Source organism: Myotis myotis, unplaced genomic scaffold (assembly GCF_014108235.1).
Source record: "Myotis myotis isolate mMyoMyo1 unplaced genomic scaffold, mMyoMyo1.p scaffold_m19_p_17, whole genome shotgun sequence".
NCBI lineage: Eukaryota > Metazoa > Chordata > Mammalia > Chiroptera > Vespertilionidae > Myotis > Myotis myotis.
In genome coordinates, this window is record NW_023416321.1 from 37,877,365 (window position 1) to 37,889,403 (window position 12,039).

The following is a 12,039-nucleotide window of genomic DNA, read 5'->3' on the forward strand; positions in this document are numbered from 1 at the left end:
TAGTGCTCCTCCAACCGCAGGCCCTTCTAGGACAAGGCCTCACACTTCTGAAAGCCGGCCTTGCTCTGAGTGCAGGGTACCTGTCCTTGTCTGGGCCCCCCCATTCTGTGCTCCCCCTTCATTCACTATGGCTCCTGCACACTGCACTGTCCTTGTCTGCACATGCTTCCATCTGCCTACTAGGCTGGATGACATGCCACCGATTCCACCCGGGACTCTCCCCGCAACACAGGGCGTTTCAAGGCAGGTGTCCAGCAGTATTTGCTGAATGAATGAATGAGTGAATGAGCAGATGAAGGAATGAGCAGATGAAGGAATGAGCAAAGAAGGGAACAACCACCTATCCCCCTTACTCTTTCCCTGGACCCCACTCCCCGACCCCCAGCCCAGCCCCGCCTCCACCCACCTGGCACTGGGTTTGGTACTTCTTGGTGGGCCGGCCCACAATGAAGATCTGGGAGGGCGGCAGGCCCAGCACGCTATAGACGGAGATGTCCTTCGTGGAGCCATAGGCAGCGCTGATCTTGATGAAGCACTGAAACACAGAGCAGCTCATGGAGGGAGAGGGCGGCCCAGTCAATCCCCCCCCCACACACACACCAGTGGATTCCTGGATCTCCATACCCTAGGAAATTCCTGCTGGGAGGGGCCTTCTCTGTGCACCAATAGAATCCAAGTCATGGGTCTGCCTTGAAGTGGCCTCCCTTCTCTGCACCTACCCTACACCCTGGCCCAATCCAGGGTTCTGCCTGGAGAAGCCAGGACCACACCGTCAGCTGAGCAGCACTATTCGTAGGTCATATGACAATGAAGCAAAGCGCTCCTTTGTGGACAAGGAAGTTGAGTGCCAGGTTCCCAGGTTTCCATGTCACAGAGCCAGTCTCGTCTGTCCTCCAACCCTGTGCCATCCCCACCAGACCAGGCTGTAGGCGCCATCTGGCCACGGCCTGGTGCTGGCTGGTCTGATGGCCTCCCCAGAGCCTCATCCAGTCAGAGGATGGCCCAGCTCCTCCTCATTCCAGCATCACTTCCAGATCCTCGCCCACCCCACCAGGAAGAAACCCCACCGCCTCTGAGGTGCTCACCATCTCGTGGCTCCTCACTTTGAGCCCCCCATCAACGTCATCTTCTCTCCCATGCACCCTCCCTCCAAGTTCACTGGAGACTCTTGGTCCCAGCTTTTCTTCCTCCTAAGTCCCACCATCACTGGGATGACTTCCTGTCCACGTGGATGACCCACCCAGTGTCTTGCCTTCTTTAAGATCAATGATCAGCACCTCCAAGACTGGACCGGAACAGCCCCTCTGAACTCTGAACCTTCGCTTTCCCACGCTGACCACCCCCCCTTCCCTCTATGGCTCTTACAGCCTCTGGCCTTTTCCCACCTGCATTCTCTGCACGCCTCTCCTGCACCCCCCCCTCCTCACCCTGCCCCGGCTCCCCGTGGCTTCCCTGGGTTCTCTCTCCTCCACCTTGCATTCTCCAGCCCCCCCCCCAACACACACACACACACACACACACACACACACATACACACACACCCCTCAGCCTGGACTTTCTCCATATCCACTTCTCCATTTCTACAAGCTGGCTGCCGAGAGCTTCTGCAACACCACAGAACCACACAGCTCTGGCCCTGCATATTCTTTCTGCTCCCCACCCCCCAAAAACTGCCGATTTTGACTTCCCTCCCTGAGCTGCTACCCAGGCCTGGGAGTCGAACCTGAGAGGGCTCTCTCAGCCCATGGCCCTCTCCTCATTAGCTGGTTTTCCCCAACCTGCCTTTAGCCCAAAGGAAGGAGCAGTTTCTTTGCCCCTCCCAGTCGACCTCCTGATTCGCCCCAGCTCACTCCTGCAACCTCAGTCCAGTGAGTCCACACCCACCCACACCACTGCCCCTCTGAGCCGAGACCCACCTTCTCCGCTCCCACCCCACGCCTCTGCCCCTCTGACCTTCTGAGGTGCCCCTTCTTCACCGAGGCTGGCAGTGTCCAGCCTTCATCATAAGGACATTTTCCTTCACAAGGACACTCCCTCCTTCTTGAAACCTTCTCCTGCCCGATCCCAGGAAGCTCCTTCCTCCTGCCTCCTCCCATCTGGTGCCCTCTGGTTCCTCTGCTGCTCCCCTTGCTGCTCTTGGGGGCTCAGCACAACCCCTCTCACCCCCGCCCATGGCTTCACTGGCCTGCTTCAGCTGGGACTGACATAGCGCGTGTCCAATGGCCATACCAGCCTCAATGTGTCCACAAATGAGCTCATCTTCCCCCAGACTGGTCCCCTTTCACTTCATTCATTCATTCATTCATTCATTCATTCATTCTGCTAACATGTATTGCTTGCCTACCCCGTGTCATCATTGCCCCATTTGTTGGAGATACATTGGTGACAAAACAGCCACCACTGTGCCTCCATGGAGACTACAGTCAGGTCAGATCAGTAGCACCTGGATTTCTCCTGGTTACTCAAGAGCAGGGTTCCTCAAACTACAGCCCGCGGGCCACGTGCAAATACAAATATTGTATTTGTTCCCATTTTGTTTTTTTACTTCAAAATAAGATGTGTGCAGTGTGCATAGGAATTTGTTCATAGTTTCTTTTTTAAACTATAGTCCGGCCCTCCAACGGTCTGAGGGACAGTGAACTGGCCCCCTGTTTAAAAAGTTTGAGGACCCCTGCTCAAGAGGGACATCTCAGAGCCCCTCACTCCCTCCATGAAACCATCACTGGGTCCTGGCAATTCTAACTCCTGATTTGCCCATGGCTTTCTCTCCACTCCATGGCTACCACTAGACTCTGGTCTTCCTGTCTCTCATTTGGGCAACAGCTTCCTAACTGACATCCCTGCCTCTTGCTTCTCCCATTAATCTGCTCTCCACAGAGTGGCCGGGGGGATCTTTCTCCAGCCCAAGTTAGACACTGCCACTTTAAGCTCTTCCATGGCTTTTTCTTCCATAGTTCCCCACTGGCCTCAGCAGAGAGTTCACGGTCCGGGCCTGGCTTCTAAGGTTTTCAAGACCTGCCAACCTCAGGTCCCTGAAGAGCTCCAGGACCCCAGCTCCCAACTGGCCTTGCTCTGCCGTGACATGGGTGCCTATTAAATAAATAACCAACTGCAGAGACAAGAGGGTAGGCTTTAGGGTCAGGAGATACAGGATGCCAGTCTGCCTCTGAGACCCTGGGCAAGTCGGTGAGCCTCCCCTTCCTCATCTGTCACTGCGGATAACAATACCCACCTGGAAGGGCTGTAGGAGGACCCACCGAGATCCACGCGGATGAGCTTTGCCAACTGGCCATCCACGTGCACGATGGGAGGTGGTGGGGTAAAGGGATGAGGGCCCACGGGGTTGAGGGAGGAGGGAAGGAGTGCGGAGGAGAGTCCTGGGGGCCGCATCCCCTCCCGGCCGCAGCCCCGCCCCCGCTGGCCGCTCACCTCCTGCACGAGGTTGCGGAGGAAGATGGCCTTCTGCCGCAGCGGGTCGTGCACCAGCCCGTCCGAGAAGAAGATCATGCCCTGTGGGAAGTTGTGCTGGGACAGCCAGGAGACCACCCGCTGCTTCTGCATGTCCGGCCGTCCCGTGATGTAGAGGATCATGTAGCCCAGGTCCTGCCAGTGCCTGGTGAGAGGGCATTGCTGCATCCAGCCCCGCCCAGGCCACCCGCTGCCCAGCGGTCTGCCCCGCCTGCTGCCTTCCTGAGAAGACGGAGGGGCTGCTCCAAGGAGCACTCAGGAAAGCCAGGGGGATCCCCAAATCCATCCTCCCAGTTGAGCCCCTGAGTCCTGGACATCTCTCTTGGGTAGCCCACAGGCACCGCATGCTCACAGCCACTGGTCCCCGACTCCTGCCCCCTCGGCCCATGTCCTTCTCTGTGGTGCTGCCAATGTCATTCAAGTTTCTGGAACCAGAGATAAGCGCCTTTGATTCCTCCCCTTTCCCTTTGCCGCCCTCCTTCCTCCTCCAATCAGGGAGCCAGCCTCTCATTCTACCAGGTCCTACTGCATCCTCCCACTGTAATCCACTTCTCAGCCTTAGCTCAGCCCCAGGTCTGCCTGGGCCACTGCAGGAGCCTCCTGGCAGGGCCCTTTGCTCCACACACACCCCTCCCCCCTACACACACACACACACACACACACACACACTTCAATCTAACCTGGGCCTGCAACTTTGGGCAGGTTAATTAACCCCAGGGTTTCAGTTTTCATGTCTGTGAAATGGAGATAATATTAGCAACTACCACGCAGGCCATGCTAAGGATGAAATAAATGCATTAACCCCAAATGTCCCTGGCATGCTGTGTTTTATATAGGTGCTACACTATTAGCCCCTGTTGCCATGGTGATGTTTGTAAATCACAAATCTAACTTTGCCTAAAAGCCATTCCTGGCTCCCCAGTTCCCTGAGGCCATAAGCCCTCTCCTCACTAGTGGCCTCCATGCTGTGCCCTTGAGCTTGGCCTCCCCCGGTCACAGAGAGCTGCTTGGCTGCCCGGGACCAGCTTGCACTCTCCTGCTGCACACCCTCCCCTAGCAGCCTCAGGGCCCATCCCCTTATGTGCCCATCCTCCGGCTCTCCAGGCCCCTCCTCCAGAAGCCTTCCCTGCTTCCCAGGCAGAATCAGCGTCTCCTCTCTGTGCTCACCCAGCACAGTGGGATAAGCGCTCCTGCTCTGAGCGCTCTGCTGCCTCGCATGGCATCCTGGCTGGGAGAAGTCAGCTACGCGCAGGCCTGTTTGCGAGCTTCTGGGGCACTAGCCACCCACTGGCCACTACAGATGGGGGGTTTCCAGACCTGCCAGGTGACTGAAGAGATTGGGGAGGTTTTGTAACAATGCACGGGCCCCGGTGTCACCCCCAGAGAGTCTGGTTAGACTGACGTGGGATCCAGTGATCTGTGATGACAAAAAGCAGCTTCTGATGGGCAGCAACGTTTGGGGAGCACCGAGTGGCCCCAGGAGCCCACGGGAAAGAGGGGCGAGCACCAGAAGGATCCCCAGAGAGGAAGGACCAACCACAGCCTCCCTTCCCCAGCTGCGGGATACTGACAGGGAGGGCTTCGGAGAAGATGTTCAAGGGAATAAGTGGCACAGACTCATACGGGGGAGGTTGCCCCCTGAGAGGCCATTGAGCCTGTCCATGACCTGTTCCCACGGGGCATCATGAGGTCAGCAGTCTCCTAGGAGCCAGGATAGTATTCTCTCCCCAAAGCGGTCACTGCTACTGGGGCGAGGCCGGACAGTCACTATCCCAACACCAAGGACTCCCAGGACCCAGGACCTGTTCCACTCTTGGGGTTCTGGTCACTTGGAGTGACCACACTCGCTGATAACCAACAGGATGCAATGGGAAGGGCTCTGTGCCTCCCAAGCCTGGGCCGTATGAAGGCTTGCAGCTTCCACCTGGATCTGGGACCCAGGGGGAGCCAGCCACCCTGTACAATGTCTGAATACCCTGAGGCCTCCCAGGGCAGCAGCCACGGGGAGAAACAGAGCCCCTAGACAAGGGCAGCAGATGCAGTCAGGAGCCAGCCCTCCTGAACATCCGGCCCAGGGGAGCCTTCAGACACCCCCAGCCCAGACCACCTTCTGACTGAAATTGCTAGAGACACCACACACGAGAACCTTGCAAAAGAACCCGACAGTCCGAAGAACCACGAGACAGAATAATAATTATTATTTTAAGAAGCTAAGTTTGGAGCCATTTGTTACACAGCAGGAGATCATCAGAACACACGGATTTATCCTGATTCGGGTCAGAATGTGAGAGACCAGGCCCGATTCCCTGCAGAGAATGCTCAGATAGAGTTAGTGGTTCTCAACCTTGGCTGCACATTAGAATCAGCTGGGAATCTTTTTAAAATCCTGATTTCTGGGCCTCATCCTCCGGAAATTCTGTTTCTTTGTTATGGGGCGGGGCCACAACATTAGTAACAAAGAAACAGAATTTCCGGAGGATGAGGCCCAGAAATCAGGATTTTAAAAAGATTCCCAGCTGATTCTAATGTGCAGCCAAGGTTGAGAACCACTGAGTTAGAGTAAGCGGAGGAAGGAGGGCAGGGCGGGCAGGAGGATCTGGTCTAGAACACAGCAGGAAGTATCTGAGGGACGCAGGTAAATTAACACCGGAGGTGAAGCTAAGGCTTCGGGCTCCTGGCCCCGAGGCCAGTAGGATTCCTGGAGGAAACCAGAAAAAGCTTATCTCTCTCCCCCAGGTCCGCTGGCTCCTGCCCCTGGGGGACACATCCCTTGCAGGGAAGTAGCACTCACCGGACAACGTCCACTGCCCCCGGCCGGACCTTGGGGTCACTTCCCATGATGGACACGCTGGCGGCAAAGGACCCGTCGATGCTGAATACCACGCACTCCATGCCACGGGGCAGCACCGTGAGGTAGCTCATCGCACAGGTCTGGTCGCCCCTGAAAAGCACCGCTGGTGGTCAGCCATGTGCTCGGGTCAGGGGTTAAGCCGGGGGCCAGAGGTCAGCGTGCCACTGGGTCAGAGCTCAGTCTGGGGCCAGGGAATCTGAGGATGACCTCGGCCATTTTCTCTCTCCCCTCAGGCAGGGATGAGGCCCAAAACAGAGCAGCCGAGGGCCCCATCTTCCGGAGAGGCTCAGCCGGAAGGGCCAGGGCAGTGGTCCTGGGTCTCACCTGACCACCATCTTCACGGGGTACACGCCCACCCCCAGGCGCCGGGGCCTCGGCACGCTGTAGGTGATCCGGCCGCTGCTGTTGGTGATCTCCGTGTCCAGGTGCACCCAGCGGCCCGAGGACGGCTCCGCCATCACCAGGATGTCCACCTGCAGGCAGCGAGGGGGCCAGGGAACGCACTGAGACTGGGGGGCTGCAGGCTTGGCTTGGGGGCTCGGCCAGGGAGCTCTCTGCCAAAACAGGACTCTGGGGCTTGGGGTCCTGCCGGATGTTTCCTGGTTCTACCACCGTCTCTCCCCACTGCAGCCACCACTGGCCCCTCAGATGCACCAAGTTCACCCCTGCTTCCTGGCTTCCCCCCCTCCTCCGACCTCCCCAGGCAGGGTGTCTCCCAGCTCAGTCTCCCAAAGCCCTCAGCCCTCGTGCCATGTGGTACCACGAGGCACCTGGTGCACGTGTGGGCAGTCAAGGGGGGGGGGATGCCCAGCCTCTTACCTTCTCTCCCGTCAGAGCCACCATGTCCAGGGGCCCGTACATGAACCGTCCCACCAGGACCTGGGGGCCGTCTTCGGCGGCAATCACGTCGTTGGCCCGGTGGTTGGCAGTGACGTTCTGCAAGGACAGAAACCAGCTCAGCTGGAGGGACATGGACCTGCTAATGCCTTCCTATGAGCCCCCATTAGAGCTCCCAAGACACGTTCACACGAGAAAAACAGACCCTAAGACCCTAACGCTGTCCCCGTCGAGTGCTGGGGTCCCTGGTGATGAGCATCCTCTGCTCTCTATTGTCCCCACGGCCCCAAGGAACCGCCAGTCCTCACAGCCTGGCACCCTCCTAGTTTCCTAGGCTGGAAACTGCCAGTCCACTCACTTCGCTTCTTCCTTCCACCTCTCTGCTCACACCCACAGCCATTCACCGTCTGTCACTTCTTCGTGAGGATGTACAAGAGCAGAGAGGATCGTGTGCCTGACACCAGCTCCTCCGCCGAGCCACTCGCACCCACTCTGGTGCCCTTCGCTTGCTGAGTCCCCACCCCACCCCACCCCAGAGGGTCCGGAGCCATCCCGGACATCGCATCATTCTCTCTGCAGCCATCCCAACATCCCACCCTTCTTCCCTTCCAGCGTCAGTTCATTCTGCAGCTCAGAGGCCTCCACTGGCCAGCACCCTGACTCCCGGCCTGGCTTCAACACCGCAGCCACTCAATCTGGTGGCCCTTCCCCTACAGAACTGCCCACATGGCACCTCTACCCCACACCGTGTTCTCTCTCGCCTGGGCTCTGCTAATGGCTTCTTAATGAAGCTCCATATTCAAAAACAGACACACACCCCCCCTCCCGGCAGGTCCACCAGCTTTATAAAGCACCAATCTGTTAATCCCAGGAACACCCAAATGAAGTCCAAACCATGAGCTCAGCATTAAAGCCCGGGCAGCCTTTCAGCCCTCTTTCCTGCTCCCCTTCCAAGCCCCTCTGGTCCTTTCAGGCTGGGCTCTGCAGTGGCCTTCAGGCCTAGGCTCACACTGGGCCCCTCACTCTACATGTCATCGCTGGCCTCCTGCCCCCCTATTCCAGCACATCCACTATGACCTGACTCAATCTTGTCCCCTCCCAGAAACACTGCTTGGACACCTCAAAAGGGCCTCTACCTCCTCTCAGTCCCCAGGGAATTTTAATTCAGTTCAACAAACATTTGCAGCCACCTCACCTCGTCTGCATAGGTCCCTCGGCTGGGCTTGGAGGACACAAAGAGGAACCAGTCACTAACCCTGCCCTGGGGACACCCCATCAAGGGCGGGACCTAGGCCCCCTCACAGGAACATGGGAGGGAGAAGAGTTGGTTCATGGAAACAAACACATGGAAAGATGCTCGACCTTACTAGTTAGTCATCAAGGAAACGCAAATCAAACTACAATGAGATACCATTTCACACCCACTAGGATGACTGGAATCCAAGAGACAGATAATAACATGTGTTGGTGAGGATGTGGAGGACTCAGAACCCTCGTACACGGCTGAGGGTATGGAAAGTGATGGTGCTGCTTTAGACAAATTTTGCAGTTCCTCGAATTATTAAACTAGAGTTACCCTTTGATCCAGCAATTCCACTCCTAGGTATATGCCCAGGAGAAATGAAAACATCTGTTCACATAAAAGCCTGCACACGAATAGTTAGAGCAACATTATTCATTGTGGACAAAGGGTAAAAAGTGATTCATGGGTAAACAAAAATGCGGTACATCCATACAATGGAATATTATTCAGCCATAAAAAGGAATGAAGTACTGATACATGCGATCACATGGGTGAACCTTGAAAACATGATGCCAGGTGAGAGAAATCAGTCACAAAAGACAACATGTTGTGTTATTCTGTTTATGTGAAATGTCCAGAATAGGCAAATCTGTAGAGACAGAAAGTAGATCGCTGATTGCTTAGGGCTGGGGGATGATGGTGAAAGGTGCTTCTTTTCGAAATAATGAAATGCCAGGTTGCATACATCAGTGAACATACTAAACCGATTGAATTTTAAGTGGGTGAATAATACCTGAGTTATAGCTCAATAAATATGTCAAAACACAGAAGAGTCCGTTCATGGAGCACTGAGCACCTTCTACCTTTTAGGACTCCTTGTGGGGTCTCTGTCTGGATCTTCCCACCAGACTGGAAGTGTCCCCCACAGCAGTGGCTGTGTCTGTAAACGCCTATTCCCCACTCCCTAGAAAAGGACCAGGGACACAGTGGGCACTGATTGTTTACTGAGTGAATAAATCAGTGTGTATAGCAAACTCCTATTTTAAAGATGACTCCTCATGGAAGCCATGCATGTCCTGCCCTGCAATTCTCCTTTCTTTCTCTTTCCTACGCTTTGCCTCCCTCTGTCATGGCAAATCTCTCTTCAGACCATACTTGGTGAGTCAGACTGTGAGCCCTGTAATCCTGGACAGGGCTCTTTCCAATTCACATCTACATCTTAGAGGCCCTGCATAGAGCAGTTGCTCCGTAATTGGCATCTCAGCATCCCTAGTGCCCTGGACCCCCATTCTTCAGGTTCCTCTGGATTCAGGCCACCTGGAATCAACTCTCCCATCTTACACACACCCCCAAACCCCACCCCACCCCACCCCCACTGCAGCACCCTGGGCCTCATCTAAGCATGAAGCCCAGTATGTGTGAGCGCTCAGGTCTGAGGGGCAAATCAAAGGCCTTACCTGCCATGTGAATGCCCCAGGCCCCAGGGCAACCCCACTTCACCTCCCAACCAGTGCGTGACTCCCACCAGCACATACCCGCAGCTTGACCTGGGTCCTCTTACGAAGCCACTTCTCTCGTGGGTTAGTGGGGCTCAGGGTGGCAGGATCCAAGCCGTCGCTCTCCTTGATGGTCACACTCTCATAGCGCATCACCTAATAGACGCCAAGCAGGGCTCCAGGTCAGGCCATCTCCACCCCTCCTCCTCCCTCCCAGGGTGTCAGGGCCCATCACCTTGCAGCCAGAAGGCCCACCCCAAGCCTCCTCACCTCCCAGCTTGGAACCCTCAGGAGGCTGGAGACCCCAGGACCCATGTCCCTGCCCTCCTGTCCTGACCGCTGGGGCCAGAGCACACAGGCCCACAAATGCTTTCTGGCCTGGGAGCAGCTTCTATCCTCCACACCCAGACTGCACAGCTATCTGTGTCTGTACCCATTCTCTGTCTCCCCTCCTGTTAGGTAGGGGACCCTCACCTAAGGACACTGAAGTCCTGATCCCAGCCCCTCCTGCCACTCAAGGCCATTGCTCCTGCAGCATTCCCTCTCAGTCCTAATGGACTGATCAGTCCCTCTCCACTGAACCACTCTCCTTTGCATACAAATATGCTATAATCGTGCTCACCTTAAAGAAAGAAAAAACACTCTCTCTAGGACCCCTGGTGTCTCTCCAATGATCATCACATTTCTGCTCTCTCTTACCCTGTGCTCTGTCTCCCCTCCCTCCCTGCCTCCTCCCTCTGCCCACTCCAATCAGGCTTCTGTCCCCACTGCTCCACTGAAGCCATTCTCGACAAAGCCCCGCCCATGACTTCCATTCTGCCCCACTCAAAGGTCCTCTCTCACCCATCCTCTCTTGCTCTTCAGTGATTCCTCCTCTCTCTCTCGGAGCTGCAGGACTCAGCCTTGAACTTCTCTCTCTATGGAAACTCCCTCAGTGTCTGTGGTGTTGTGATTTATCATAAGAAATATATATTTGTTTTTCATCCCCATTTATGGTGCAGAGCTTCTAAAATCCATATCATTTCCCAAGTGATGAGAGCAACAAAGGTGTCTTTTATGCTAGTGAGGTGACTTGGCGGGGGGAGGGAGGGCTGGTTGCTAGGGAAACCAACCTTGTGAATAGATGGTTTAAATTTTTAGTCCCAACCCCTAACCTCCAGAGAGGAGAGAGGGGCTGGAGGTTGGCCAGTGGCCAACGATTTACTCCATCGAGCCTAGTAGTGAAGCCTCCATAACAACCTCCAAAAATAGGGTTCGCAGAGCTTCCAGCTGGGTGAGCACGTGGAGATTTGGGAAGAGCAGCATCCCAGGGGAGGCAGGGAAGCTCCCGCCACTTCCCCACACCTTGTCCTATGCGTCCCTTCCATCTGCCTGTCCCTGGGTTATATCCTTTTATAATAAACTGTCATCTAGTAAGGAAAATGTCTGAGTTCTGTGAGCCACGCTAGCAAATTACAGTAATCAGACCCCAGGAAGGGAAATGGGAACCTCTGACCAGTCCATCAGAGGCCCAGGCGGCACCCGGACTTGCGACTGGCGTCTGAGGCGGGTGAGGTCAGCCTTGTGGGACTGCTCCGTTACCCTGTGGGATCTGAGCTATTTCCAGGTAGGCAGTGTCAGAACTGCGTTGAATTGTGAGGCACCCGGCTGGTGTTGGAGAATTGCTCGGTGCGGGGAAGATGCCACACTTTGGAATTGGTGTCAAAGTCGGAGCATTGTACCTGTCACCCTGTCACTGGCTTTAAATGCCATCCGCCATCCGAGCTCTGATCACCCACATTTTTATCACTAAGCCTGACACCTTCCCAAGCTCCGGACTTTCTACTCCCCTTCCCTCTCAACATCTAACAGGCATCTCACCCTCCCAGGCCCAGATACAAGACTCCGTTCCCCACCCCCACCCCTGCCCGGCTCCTCCCCAACCGTAAGGAATGGCCCTCCTGTAAATGTTCAAGTGGAACAGGACCCGTAGGCTCCCCTCTCCCTTACAGCGCAGACGTCAGCAGGTCCCGTCACCGCAGCTCAAACCCTCAGCGCCTCCCCACCAGCACCTCAGCCCCAGCTGCCCTCGTGAAGTTGGGCTCCTGTCTGCCTCATGCTTTCTCCCCACAAACAGCAGCCTTCCTTCTAAAGACACAAGTCAG

At 55.8% G+C, this 12,039-nt stretch overlaps 1 protein-coding gene across 4 annotated transcripts in view; it reads right to left on the reverse strand.

Moving 5' to 3' along the window:
• The window catches only part of PITPNM3 (PITPNM family member 3), a 91,614-nt gene that overhangs the window by 5,149 nt on the left and 74,426 nt on the right, over positions 1-12,039 (reverse strand). For all 4 annotated transcript variants that reach the window (XM_036341205.1, XM_036341207.1, XM_036341204.1 and 1 more), the window contains 6 exons: positions 9,935-10,051; positions 7,139-7,255; positions 6,644-6,792; positions 6,260-6,409; positions 3,430-3,613; positions 407-535 (listed from right to left, as the gene is read on the reverse strand). In XM_036341205.1, the coding sequence (XP_036197098.1) occupies positions 407-535; positions 3,430-3,613; positions 6,260-6,409; positions 6,644-6,792; positions 7,139-7,255; positions 9,935-10,051 (846 nt within the window). The remainder of the gene's footprint in view (positions 1-406; positions 536-3,429; positions 3,614-6,259; positions 6,410-6,643; positions 6,793-7,138; positions 7,256-9,934; positions 10,052-12,039) is intronic.